This window comes from Thamnophis sirtalis, unplaced genomic scaffold (assembly GCF_051295495.1).
Source record: "Thamnophis sirtalis isolate CommonGarterSnake01/CBP01778 unplaced genomic scaffold, rThaSir2_p1.2 scaffold_1, whole genome shotgun sequence".
Lineage (NCBI taxonomy): Eukaryota > Metazoa > Chordata > Lepidosauria > Squamata > Natricidae > Thamnophis > Thamnophis sirtalis.
The window spans coordinates 175,102,164-175,116,248 of record NW_028261381.1 but is presented as its reverse complement, the minus strand read 5'-3'; the positions used below and the strand labels follow the sequence as shown (position 1 = coordinate 175,116,248).

Here is a 14,085-nt window from a genome sequence, read left to right as displayed (position 1 = left end):
AACAAGCCCCACCCACCACCCAGGTTGTTACAACACGAAACAACGGACACACAGCCAGCACCAATCAACACCAATCAACACCAATCATGATACAACCACACGACCAATCATTCCACTTACTGAAACAAAGCCAGCACTTCACACACCCCCACCAAGATTTATAGAAAGACGGCAGCTCCGACCACGCTTTAAGCCCAAAACCCAGCCTGAACGCCTTGAGCAATTTCAACCAAACTTGGTACACAGATGACTTACTCTCTGGAAAGAAATATTCTGGGGGTAAGACACCCCTAACACCCTTTTGGGGGGAGGGTGGTTCCTGTTAAGATACAGCCTATGGTGCCTTAAAATGGCTTTTACTGTACTGAGGTAAAATGGCTTCTACTGAACAGTGCAGTATACAGTATTTGTTTTCGTAGATTTTCACGGGTGTAGGTATGCTGGTCTTGTTGTATTCGGATCTTTTCCCATGTAAGACTGAGATTGTCTTGGCAAAGTTTTGGTGAGGTCTCACTCGCCATCTTCAGGCTGACATTTTCAGCTTAAAGCGTGGTCAAGCCCACCCACCACCCAGGCCGTTATAACACAAAACAACAACGGACACACAGCCACCACCAATCAGCACCAATCTACCAATCATGACACAACCACACAGCCAATCAATCCACTTACTGAAACAAACCTAGCACTCCATACCCCACCACCAAGATTTATAGAAAGACAGCAGCTCCGACCACGCTTTAAGCTGAAAACACCAGCCTGAAGATGGCGAGTGAGACCTCGCCGAAATGTTGCCAAAACAATCTCAATCTTACACGGGAAAAGACCCAAATACAACAAGACCAGCATACATACATACATACATACATACACACACACACACACACACACACACACACACATGGAGTGCTAAGTATACATTAAAAGGAGGTCCTGAAAAGGAGGGGAAAGGGAAGAAAAAGCAGGGGAGGGGGAGAAGAGGAATATGCCACAGAGGGGAGGGGGTTAAGCTATTTTCCAAGGCACCCGAAGGCCAGACAAGGAATAATGGATGGAAACTGATCCAGGAGAGATTCAACCTGGAAATAAGGAGACATTTTCTGATCGTGAGAACAATCAACTCATGGAACAGAAGTTGCCTTTGGAAGTTGGGGGAGCTTCATCGCTGGAGGCTTTCGAGAAGAGACTGGACTGCCATCAGTCAGAAATGGTGTAGGGTCTCTGGCTTGAGCGGAGGGTTGGACTAGATGACCTGCAAGGTCCCTCTTCCAACTCTGTTAATATCTGATTGAACAGATCTGTTAGTCTGTTAAATCAGAATTACCAAGAGTCCATTCACAAAAAGAGCAATGATATGAGGAAGCCTGAACTATGGGCTAACATCATGAAGGGAAAAAATCAGATTGAGCAAAAAGGTTTGTTAGGAGTGCTAAAAATATCAAGGCATTGCAAGGATACGGGAAGTCCTTGACTTACAACAGTTCATTTAGTGACCATTAACAACTGGAGCAAGAAATGTGACTTATGACCGTTTTTCATAGTTACGACCTTTAAAGCATCCCCAACATCATCCCATCAGAATTCAGATTCTTGGCAATGGGTTCCTCTTTATGACCTGTTCCAGGGTCATGTTTTTGCCACCTTCTGACAAACAGAGTCAAATGAGAAAACCAGATTCACTTAACAACCAGGTTACTCTCTTATCGACTGCCAGTGATTCACTTAACAGCTGCGGCGAGAAAGTTCGTAAAATGGAGCAAAATTCATTTCACAAATGTCTCCCTTAACAACAGAACTGTTGTTAATTCGAGGACTGCCTGTAGGGAAGAAAAGAGGTGATTTGTCTAGCACAGTGTTTCTTAACCTTGAGGGCATGGAGATGGGTGGACTTCAATTGCAAGACTTGAAACCCAATTTCAATTCAAACTCAAAGCTGGCTGGAGAATGAATTCTGGGAGTTGAAGTCCTCCCGTCTTCAAGCCATCAACACTGGTCCACCCCCTATAAAAAGTGGGGCCAGGTGGCTGGAGAAGAGCAAATATTATTTTCCAAAAAAGGAGGAAAGAGGGGGGAGGGGAATCCAGAGAACTAGCTGACAAGGATTCCTACTGGAGAGAAGATGATTAGGGAAAAATCAGAATGTGCAGAAACGAATAGACTAACACTAGCAATTAAGGAGCAGGAACAAACTGGGATGCAAGAAGACGGAATTTTTTTCCCCTAATGCTATTTCTTTCCCATCAAATGGCAAATATTTAAACTCAGAAAACTGATAAGTTATTTCTGGGACAGAGATGCTGATTTATTGCTTTTATTACTGTGACTGACTGCACGGCCTAAGACTTTGGGAAGAGAAGTGGGGCTGGCAACGGCACGGATGTGCATTTAAACTCGCCCCTGTGAAAATCCCATGGAGTGTGACAGCAGGGATAATCGTAAATAAAACCCGAGCACAAGATTAGAAACAGGGAATTCCTTCCTACCCTTCAAGTGGTGGCTAACAGAGGAGCCCAGTGGATTTAAAAAAACCTGGGTACTTGAGAGACCGCCTGCTGCCAATTACCTCCAATAGACCGATTAGATCCCACAGATTAGGCCTCCTCCGAATTCCATCTGCTGGCCAATGCCGACTGGCGACTACCCGGAGGAGAGCCTTCTCTGTGGCTGCTCCGACCCTCTGGAACGAACTCCCCGTGGAGATTCGAACCCTCACCACCCTCCAGGCCTTCCGCAAAGCCCTTAAAACCTGGCTATTCCGACAGGCCTGGGGCTAAAAAGCTTTTGCCCCCCCCCCCCTCCCTGAATGGTATGGTTGTTGTGTGCTTTTTAAATTGTGTATTGTTTTGTTCGTCTTTCTTATTCTTTATTTGTATCCCTTCCCTTGACTTGGATTGTCAGCCGCCCTGAGTCCCCTTCGGGGAAAAGGGCGGCATATAAATGAAATAAATTCAATTCAATTCAATTTTTAAAAAAAGATTTTTTTAAAAAATCCTTTTACGGCTTCCTGCTTTCTTCAGCAAAAGAACAGAATAACTAAAGATGGCTTGTTGTTTGTTCTTTGGCACAGAGGACACTTTGAAACAGGTAAGAGATCAGAGAGCCATTTGTCCAGAATGGTGCAGGGACGTGATGCCGAATCTGTGGCACACGTGCCAGAGGTGGCATGCAGAGCCCTCTCTGGGAGCATGGGTGCTGTCGCCAGCTGCTCTTCTGGTTTCCGCCACACACATGCACGCCAGCCAGCTGGTCTTCGCATGCACCAGAGCACCGGAAACCCCAAAACCGGCTGGCCGGCGCATGCATGCCTGTTTTGGGGGGGCAGTTTTCAGGCTGATTTTGGCCTGAAAAAGACTCAAAAAACGTCCCGAAAAACGAAGGCCAAAAACCAGACCATTTTTCAAGCCGTTTATGGCCCGAAAACAGCCCAAAAAACAGCTGTGCACACACCGGCCAGCTGGTGTTCGGTTTTCCGACATGCACATGTGTGTCCAGTTTAGGCATTCAGTGCCAAAAAGGTTCACCAGTATAGGGTGTCCTGCTTGAGCAGGGGCTAGACTAGAAGACCTCCAAGATCCCTTCCACCTCTGTTATTCTGTATTCAGATATAACTGCCAGAAGACTGACAGAGCCATTGAAACCATGGGGCAATGCAAGAGAAAGTCAACACTTCTTTGGTTACAAGACCATGGACTATGCTACCTGTTCTGCCCCCCCCCCTCCGTCCGGTAATGAACGCAGACACAGGCTTAGCTGTTTGCCACTCTTCATTCACAGCAATTATAATCCTGTTGGCTGAAAGCCCAGACACGACTCACTGGCAAGATGTTGGCAGCAACCCAGACGCCAACAGACACGGGAACACAAGGCAGACCAGAGAAGGAGTTCCCCAGATTAGTACGAACGGTTGTGTCCTGCAAAAGGACTCCTCCCAAAGTCTCTTCTTATATACTCTCTTGGGAGGGGCCAAGCCACAACCACCTGGGCTGGATTATCTCTTATGAGTCTGTCTCCGTAACTGCTGCCTCCGTTTCTCCGCCCTTCGTTGCCTGGCGTCTGGGACAAACTCCCTTTGATCTTCCCCACTGCTCCATGCCTCAGGCGCCTCCTGGTGGCCAACCAGCCTCTCTGATCCCTGCTCTGAGTCGGAACCCTGCCCAGGGTCCTCCACATCTTCCATAGCAGACTCATAGGGGTCCTCGCTATCCGAGTCCATTGGCAGCTCCAACGGCTCCTGCTGGACCACAACAGCTACCCCTGGACACAAAGGCAGGTGACTCTTCCACGCTCCAGCAGGAGCCCTTGACATTTCGTGTGGGTTAGCACTGGCCTGATGCTTGGGCCAGAAGGAACCTACAGCTATTATTTAGTGCTGGACATCATATATATTCTAAGACCAGAAAACAGATGGAAGGGGACCTTGGAGGTCTTCTAGTCCAACCCCCTGCTCAGGCAGGAAACCCTACACCACTTCAGACAAATGGTTATCCAACATCTTCTTTAAAAACTTCCAGTGTTGGAGTATCCACACCTTCTGGAGGGAAGTTGTTCCACTGATTGATTGTTCTCAACTGTCAGGAAATTCCTCCTTAGTTCTAAGCTGCTTCTCTCCTTGATTAGTTTCCATCCATTGCTTCTTGCCCTGCGGAGAATAGCTTGTCTCCCTCTTCTTTGTGGCAACCGCTCAAATATTGGAAAGCTGCTTTCATGTCACCCCCTAGCCCTTTTTATTAAACACGGTAGCTCAGTGGCTAAGATGCTGAGCTTGTCGATCAGAAAGCTCGACAGTTTGGAAGTTCGAATCCCTAGTGCCGCGTAACGCAGTGAGCTCTCATTACTTGTCCCAGCTTCTGCCAAACTAGCAGTTTGAAAGCATGTTAAAATGCAAGCAGAAAAATAGGGAACACCTTTGGTGGGAAGGTTACAGTGTTCCGTGCGCCTTTAGCATTGAGTCATGGCACTGACTCTTTGGCTTTGAAACCGAGATGAGCACCGCCCCCTAGAGTCGGGAAGGACTAGCACATACGTGTGAGGGAACCTTTACCTTTTATGCTCTCTCTGTATATACATACATATATAATGTGTTTTTTTATTTGTGCTGATAAATAAATAAAGGGAGACTAGTATATATAATGTATATATTTTGAGTGTGTCTACACAGTGTACTGTATATAGTCCTCAGTTTTTATCCTGGCTTCACTACTTTATAAGTAAGTCAAGATGGCCAACATACATAATCTTTCTTCCTTTTATTTCTCCCCATTATAATCCCGTGAGGATTGATAGAGGGGGACTGACCCAAAGTCACCCAGCTGCCTTTGATGCTAAGAGAAACTAGAACTCAACATCTGCTGAAGATTGGCACAAATCTCCCCAGTTGCTTTTGTGCCTAAGGCAGGATTAGCATTCACCATCTCCTGATGATTGACCCAGTCACCCAGCAGCCTTTCATGTCTAAGCTGGAACTAGAACTCATTGTCTCCTGGGTTCTAGGCCAGTGTCTTAATCGCTACAACAAATTGGCTTTAATGCACAAACATACAGGTAGTTCTCGACCTACGACCACAACTGAGTCCAAAATTTCTGTTGTTAGGTGAGATATTTGTTCCCTGAGTTTTAACATTTTACGATATTTCTTGCCTCAATTGTTAAGTGAATTAAGTGTAGTTAGTAAGGTAGTAGCAATAGCAGTTAGTATCCCTCTGCAAACATATAAACCACTACCTGTTCACAAATATAAAGAATATTCTCATTCAAATTATAGAGATAGATAGATAGATAGATAGATGGATGGATGGATGGATGGATGGATGGATGGATGGATGGATGGATGGATGGATGATAGATTTAGAGAAAAAGTGGTAGGTAGGTAGGTAGGTAGGTAGGTAGGTAGGTAGGTAGGTAGGTAGATAGATAGATAGATAGATAGATAGATAGATAGATGATAGATTTAGAGAAAAAGTGGTAGGTAGGTAGGTAGGTAGGTAGGTAGGTAGATAGATAGATAGATAGATAGATAGATAGATAGATAGATAGATAGATAGATAGATAGATAGATAGATAGATAGATAGATAGATAGATAAGAATTCTTTACTGGCCAAGTGTGATTGGACACACAAGGAATTTGGTGTTTATGCTCTCAGTGTACATTGTGTCACGAATCATAAGGTACGACACATAATGATACCCATAGGGTATAAATAAGCAATCGAATCATACTAGGAAACAACCAATATAAACCGTAAGGATACAAGCCACAAAGTTAACAGTCCTGCAATCATAAGTGGGAGGAGATGGGTGATAGGAACGATGAGAAGACTAATAGTGAATATTTTGACAGTGGTGAAGGAATTATTTGTTTAGCAGAGTGATGGTGTTCAGGGCATAAAATTGTTTTTCTGATTAGATTTTCTAGGGCCGTGATGGCAAACCTGTGGCACGCGGAGCCATATCAGCGGGCACACAAGCCATTGCCAAAGCTCAGCGCCAGCGTGCATGCTTGCGGAAGCCCTGGGAAGGTGTTTACAGCCTCTGGAGGGCCTCCAGGGTGGGGGGACCTGCACAAGCAGCTGGGTATCACAGGGGAGGCGGAGTGCACATGCATGCACAGCACACGTGCACGATCAGGAGGCCCGGCCCAGTGAGCAGCGTATATCGGTAGTGACGGGGAGAGGAACCCACCGCTGCTTTTACTCCAACCCCTATTGAAGCAGGAAACCTTATACCCCTTTAGACAAACGGTGTTCACCATCCCCAAGCTCTAAAAAAAGCCATGCGCACATGCACGGGGCAGCAGAGAGGAGGGGGGGCAGCGGAGAGGAGGAGGGGCAGCGGAGAGGAGGGGGGGCAGCGGAGAGGAGGGGGGGCAGCGGAGAGGAGGGGGGGCAGCGGAGAGGAGGGGGGTCATGCACGCATGCACAGGGGGCACAGAGCCGGGGGGCATTAAATGACAGGTGTGGGCGCACATGGGCATGTAATAGCACGCATGCGCATGCTTTTGGCACCCAAGGCAAAAAAGGTTTGCCATCCCTGTTCTAGGGTGCAGTGCTTTATAGTGTCTATAGGGTGTATGTGCAAAGCATATATATATTGTGTGTGTGTGTGTGTTGCATTTGTGCTGATAAATAAAGGGAGACTAGTATAGATCTATTTCAAGCTATTTAGCTCTCATCAGCTAGCCATACCCTTACTGGGAATCGAACATAGACTGTATTACATATTAGGCAGTTGTATTAGCCACTAAGCCACAGGTTCTCCTCTATATTTATACACACACACACACACACACACACACACACACACAAACACACACATATATATATACTACACAAAACATGCACCCAATGGCAAGGACAAGTCGAAGAGGTATCTTGCAGCTACAGAAGAGCCGGCAACCGTATCCCTTGCACCTGCATGCACAACCACGGGGGCGGGGGCTCTTTGTTTTTTTTTCTCTATCCTTGCACGAAAACACGACCCAGGCCCAGGCCGAAAGGAAGCTGGGATGCGTTTGCACGCCTTCCCCCGTAATTGCACCCCCGCACGAAACGTGCATGCTAAGCAGGGGGTTTAACCCAAGAGCCTGCAGATTTGCACAATGTTTTGCACAATATTTGCAAAGGGGGGGCGACCCCCACGCACCCCCTCCCCTCCTGCTGCCAAGCCTCCTGATTTTGGGGGGGGGCATTAGCAAAGACGTGGTGGTGGGCCCCAAAGCTTCCCCCTCCCCCCCTTTTATCAGAGCCCCCCAGGATGGGACTCCCCCATGGAGCAGAGGGGGCTGCCCCCCCCTCCGTGAGTCACGTGGAGGGCGCACTCCGAGGGAGGCGAGGGGAGACGCCCCCCGCCACGAGGGAGGGGGAGGGCGCGGTTGCTAGGCGACGGCTCTTCCCATGCCACCCCCGCCCCTCCGCCCGTCTCCCCGTGCCTTTCTCACTCACCCGGGCCGGCCAGTGCGGGTAGCCCTTCATCTTGGCGAACACCAAGTCTCCGGCTTTGAAGCCGTGCGGCATCGCGGCGACGGGCGAGCAGGCCCCGGCCAGGCCTCAGGCTTCGCCAGGCAACCGGGAGGGGCGTGGCCGCCGGCCTGGAGGGGAAGGAAGGCGGGACACGCGCTTGTCGGCGCCTCATTGGCCCGCCCCGGTGTCGTTTCGGCGCCGACGCCGCCCGGCCGGAGCGGCTGATTGGCCGGCGGGGTGGCGGCACGCGCGCCTCGCGCTCCCTGGCTGCTGACCAATCGGAGCTCGCGGAGGGAAGGAAAAAAGGCGGGGTGGGAGCAGCTGCGGGGAACGAAGACGGGATTGGCTGGAAGAGGCAGGGGAGAGCGGGAGGCTGGGCAAAGGGCGGGGCTTAAGGAGGCACTGAGGGGCGGGGCGTCTATATTTTATTTTATTTATTTATTCATTCATTCATTCATTTATTGAGTTTGTCAAACATTTACGAAATAACAAGTATAAATATAATAACATATAATAAGAGTATAATATGTAATAATATATATGTATAACAAGTTTTATTATAATAAATCTCGGGAGGAACTCTGCACATGCTTTGGAGCCCTCTTTTTGCAAGGAGTTTTTTCAAATGGCAATTAATCCTATAGGTGGTCCCCCACTTACAACAGTTCATTTAGTGACCGCTCAAAGTTGCGACGGCACTGAAAAAAGTGACTTGGGACAATTCTTTCCCCGCTTAATGACCGTCGCAGCATCCTGTTGGATCACATGATCAAAATGCAGCCTGACTCCTATTTATGACGGTTCCAGTGCCCAGGGGGGGTCGTGTGATCCCTTTCACCAAAGTTGTAAAATGGGGCAAAGCTCACTTAACAAATATATCACTTAGCAACGTACATTCTGGGCCCCATTCTGGTCGTAAGTCGAGGACTGCCTTTATCTGAGCGGCTGCTAAGGGTTGACTCCAACCTCATGGCACACAAATGGACACAATCAGTGGTAAGGAAGGGATGTATTATCCCACGCAGGCAGGAAGGCAGGCATCTTCTGCTCCTTTGGTGCACAACACCCTTGCAAGGGAGGCCAGTCTGAGAAGTCTACCCTTTCTGCCCCAAGTGGGGCGTGTAAGGCCTTCAGGAAGTGTGGATCAGACTGAACAGCCAAAAAGCAGATGTAGAAAGAGAGAAAGATTCCTAGAGAGGAATGCAGGAGGCAAGTGATAGAGAAACAAAGCATAGCAATTCAAGTATTGAAGCGGGCAAGAGATAATGGATAGATGACTTCTCATTTATTTATTTTTTGGGTGTTTTGATTTGCTCCGCTTTTCCTCTCTCTTTTTTTGTAGGTAGGTGACATGATTAGAAGTTAGGTAGGATAAAAAGAAAATCTTTTTTAACCAAGGGTGACATGGTTAAAAGTTATAATAAGAGAAATAAGAAAAAAGGGGAACATTACTATATACACTTTTATATAATAAAATAGGAGCAAATAGTAAGAGAAAACATGGGATAATTGAATAATGAGACTGCACCTTCATATAAATAGTATTAGAAATATATGTTGGTTGAAAGCAATAATTATGACTAATGCTATTAGTTTTATTTGTAGTAGAATGTAATTTTGTAATTTGTAATTTTAATAGATTTGTATGCCGCCCAATCCCGAAGGACTCCGGGCGGCTTACATAAAAGCAATTTAAAATATTAAAAAAGATTTTAAAAAACACGAGACAAAATGACTTAAAAACAGAAAACACAACATGCACTCAGTTGTAATGGGGCTGAAGCTCAGTCAAAGATCAACAGCCCCAGGCCTGCCGGAACAGCCAGGTCTTAACAGACTTACGGAAGGCCATGAGAGTGGGGAGGGTCTGGATCTCAGGGGGTAGATCGTTCCAAAGGGCCGGGGCAGCAACAGAGAAGGCTCTCCCCCGGGGAGCCGCCAGACGGCATTGTGTAGTTGACGGCACCCGGAGAAGGCCCGCTCTGTGCGATCTTATTGGATGCTGGGAGGTATGTTGCAGGAGGTGGTCACGGAGATATCCAGGTCCTAGGCCATGTAGGGCTTTATAGGTAACGACCAGCACCTTGAAGCATGTCCGGAGACCGATGGGAAGCCAATGCAGCTCACGGAGGATAGATGTAACATGGGTGTACCTAGGTACACCCAGTATCGCTCGCGCGGCTGCATTCTGGACCAATTGTAGTCTCCGAACACTTTTCAGGGGCAGCCCCATGTAGAGCACGTTTCAGTAGTCGAGCCTTGAGGTGACAATGAAGGATACCCAGGTGCCACTCTGTTCACGAATTGATATGTTTGTAAACAAATTAAACACTTAAAAAGGAAGCGTGGATCCAAACTCCACTAGTGCTTCGGTTGAATCCGGCAGGGGATTAGGAGAGGTGTAGTCCAGCCTCCCTGTAATCCTGGCCCGTGGGCAGTGGTGAAATGCAATTTTTTTTTTTTACTACCGATTCTGTGGGCGTGGTGTGGCTTGGTGGCTGTGGCTTGGTGGGGTGTGGCAGGGGAAGGATACTGCAAAATGTCCATTCCCACCCCATTCTGGGGCCAGCCAGAGATGGCATTTGCTGGTTCTCCAAACTACTCAAAACTTCTACCGGTTCTCCAGAACCTATCACAACCTGCTGGATTTCAGTAGCAGTAGTAGCAGTTAGACTTATATACCGCTTCATAGGGCTTTCAGCCCTCTCTAAGCGGTTTACAGAGTCAGCATATTGCCCCCAACAACAATCCGGGTCCTCATTTTACCCACTTCGGAAGGATGGAAGGCTGAGTCAACCCTGAGCCTAGTGGGATTTGAACAGCCGAACTGCAGAACTGCAGTCAGCTGAAGTAGCCTGCAGTGCTGCATTTAACCACTGCGCCACCTCGGCTCATTTCACCCCTGCCCATGGGTGAGATGGGCCTGACCAACATCTGGAGGAAGAGCTGGCTTGCTGCTCACGGATCCCGAGGGTGCAAAGTTGATCATGGCTTCTCCTGGTGGCCTCCACACCCACAGCAAACTTGCTCCGGGCTGTCAAAAGAACATTTTCCTTTGTTTACCCAGGAGGTGACAAAAGGAGATGAAGAACAAAGCCCGGGGAAAATAATTGACTTTGGGATTCCCCAACAGGTTTCTCGGCTTCTTCTTCCCTCCGGATGAAAACAGTCTAATTAAATAAACTGCAGCTTGCGGGCTGGAGCCCGTCTCCCTGGCACGCGAATGGCAACAACAGCCAAGCTCGGATCTCATGCCAAGTGAGCATCGAACAAGCCCCCTTGGGAGACCTTGGCACATAGCCTCCTGCAGTCCCTCTTCCTATTTGTGCCTCTTTAAAACTAAGCTCTGGTTTTCCCAGTTGCAATGGATGGCTGTGAAGGTTGGACCATAAGGAAGGCTGAGCGCCAAAGAATGGAGGCCTTTGAACTCTGGTGCTGGAAAAGAAGACTCCTGCTCCGAGTCCCTTGGACTGCAAGGCCATCCAACCGGTCAGCCCTAGAGGAGATCAACCCTGACGGCTCTTTAGAAGGCCAGATCCTGAAGAGGAGACTCAAGTACTTTGGCCACCTAATGAGAAGGAAGAAGGACTCCCTGGAGAAGAGCCTCATGCTGGGAACAATGGAGGGGAAAAGAAGAAGGGGAGGACAGAGAATGAGGAGGTTGGATGGAGTCATGGAAGCAGCAGGCGTGAGCTTAAATGGACTCCAGAGGATGATAGAGGACCAGAAGGCTTAGAGGAACATTGTCGATGGTTCCTGCCAGCATTACTACCGGTTTGGTGCCCGAAAAATTTTGCGTGAGCATGGTCATGTCATGGCTGCTGCTGTACCGCAATATATTCAGGGAGGCCTTAATTTCGGGGGAGGGATTATTTTAGTGCATGTGCTCAAAAGCCTGATTGAGCTTATTATCGAGAGAGGTCTTACGTTCGGGGTGTTGGAAGAAATGTCCTTCTGGGTTCAGCTCCAAGTGGGGGAAAAGACACTGGAGGCTGCTTGGAAAGATGGTTTTAATGGTGGACAGGCCACATGGCTTGAGTCCTGAACAGAAAAGGGGATCACATGCTTCAATGTTGGGTACAGACTCCCATGGGGCCATGCAGGGGCAACTCTCTAGGCTGTGTTTTGAATCCAGGTTTGGTTGAGTTCTCAGATGCCATGTGGTGGTGTGGGTAAAGGCTAATAATGCCTTAATCCCATCACCCTGGAGCTGAAGGGGAGAACTCTTTATTATGTAAAGGGACTGGCTTGGGCATCTTAATGGCCCATTGACAAAGGGGGTAGGGGCAGGAAGCTGCAGGGAGTTACTTTGCCTTTAAAACATGTTTCTCCCTTTTCACATCCAGAGAAATACTCTGCCTTTTCAATATTTCCTAGGATATTTCATTTTTCTGGGAGAGGGCTGGGTGATAACCTCCTACAGGGGCAACAGGGTATGAGAAGAAAATATACAGTTGTGATGTACAGATCGTCCTTGACTTATGAACACAATGGAGTCCAAAATTTATGCTAAGTAAAACACTTGTTAAGTGAGCTTTGCCCCATTTTACGACCTTTCATGCCACAGTTGTTAAATGAATCATTGCAGTTGTTGAGTGAGTTCACTTGGCTTGTCAGGAGGTCGCAGAAGGCTATCGCATGACCTTGGGACGCAGCAACGGTCATAAGTATGAACCAGTTGCCAAGCGTCTCAGTTTTGATCAGGTGACTCAGGGGATGCTACCAACAGTCGTAAGTGTGAAAAACGTTCATGTCTATTTTTTCAATGCCGTTGTAACTTTGAACCGTGATGGGTTCCTCATGGATGCGCGCAGCGCGGGCATGCATCTTAGCACCTCTGCGAGCCTCCACGACGCTCCAGCTGCTCAGCGTCACATCTCACAGGTGCTATATATGCGCCATTTGCGTGCGCAGAAGCGCAGAAGACTTAAAAGACCTGCAAGGAGCTCAGGCGGTGCTCCAATACGCCTATACCGGGGCGTACCGGCTGCAACCCACCACTGCTTTGAATGGTCACTAAATGAACTGTTGTAAGTTGAGGAATGTGTGTAGCGATTAAGATATTGTCCTGGAAAGTAGGATTCTAGTTCTGCTTGAGGCCTGAAAGCCAGCAGGGTGACTTAGGACTAGTTTATCTATCTATCTATCTCTCTCTCTCTCTCTCTCTCTCTCTCTCTCTCTCTCTCTCTCTCTCTCTCTCTCTCTCTCTCCCTCCCTCCCTCCCTCCCTCCCTCCCTCTCTCTCTCTCTCTCTCTCTCCCTCTCTCTCCCTCTCCCTCCCTCCCTCCCTCCCTCTCCCTCCCCCTCTCCCTCCCCCTCCCCCTCCCCCTCCCTCCCTCCCTCCCTCCCTCTCTCTGAGCCTGTCCTACCACACAGGGTTGTCGTTATGGGAGAAAATAGGAGGAAAGAGGAATATTATATATATCGACCGTCTTGGATTACATTTCACCAAATAAAAGTAAACCGAAAAAAGAAAGGAGTGGAGGAAAAAAAATATGTCCTCTAAAAATACGTTCTTTAAGCTTTTTTGGAAACCCATAGAGAAGGACCTCCTACTGCCTAGAGCGTTGGTTGGTTGACCATTGTGCGATCGGCTGCAAAATTGCCACTTGGCCACCCAATCCGCGCAGCTTCCGGTCTGGAAAGTAGGATTCTAGTCCTGCTTGAGGCCTGAAAGCCAGCTGGGTGATTTAGGACTAGTCTCTCTCTTTCTGAGCCTGTCCTACCACACAGGGTTGTCGTTATGGGAGAAAATAGGAGGAAGGAGGAATATTATGTATATTGACCATCTTGGACTACATTTTACCAAATAAAAGTAAAACGAGAAAAGAAAGAAGTGGAGAAAAAAAATGCCCCCTAAAAATACGTTCTTTAATAACCTTTTTTGGGGGGAACCCATAGAGAAGGACCTCCTACTGCCTAGAGCGTTGATTGGTTGACCGTTGTGCAATCGGCCGCGAAATTGCCCCTTGGGCCACCCAATCAGCGCAGCTTCCGGTCCATCGTCAAAACCCCCCCTCCCTCCTCGGGGCTTCAGGGCAGAGGTGACTTCCGCCCACGCTCCGCGACGCACCCCTTCCGTCCCTTCCCTTCTCGGAGTCAAGATGGCGTCAGAAGCGGCGTCGGCAGG

The 14,085-nt window shown here is 48.3% G+C and overlaps 1 protein-coding gene across 2 annotated transcripts in view; it reads right to left on the bottom strand.

The window, feature by feature from the left end:
* Positions 1-8,098, bottom strand: part of HDGFL2 (HDGF like 2) — a 38,377-nt gene extending 30,279 nt beyond the window's left edge. For both annotated transcript variants that reach the window (XM_087703354.1, XM_087703355.1), the window contains exon 1: positions 7,939-8,098. In XM_087703354.1, the coding sequence (XP_087559480.1) occupies positions 7,939-8,010 (72 nt within the window). In that variant the 5' untranslated portion in view covers positions 8,011-8,098. The remainder of the gene's footprint in view (positions 1-7,938) is intronic.
* Positions 8,099-14,085: the final 5,987 nt, after the last annotated feature.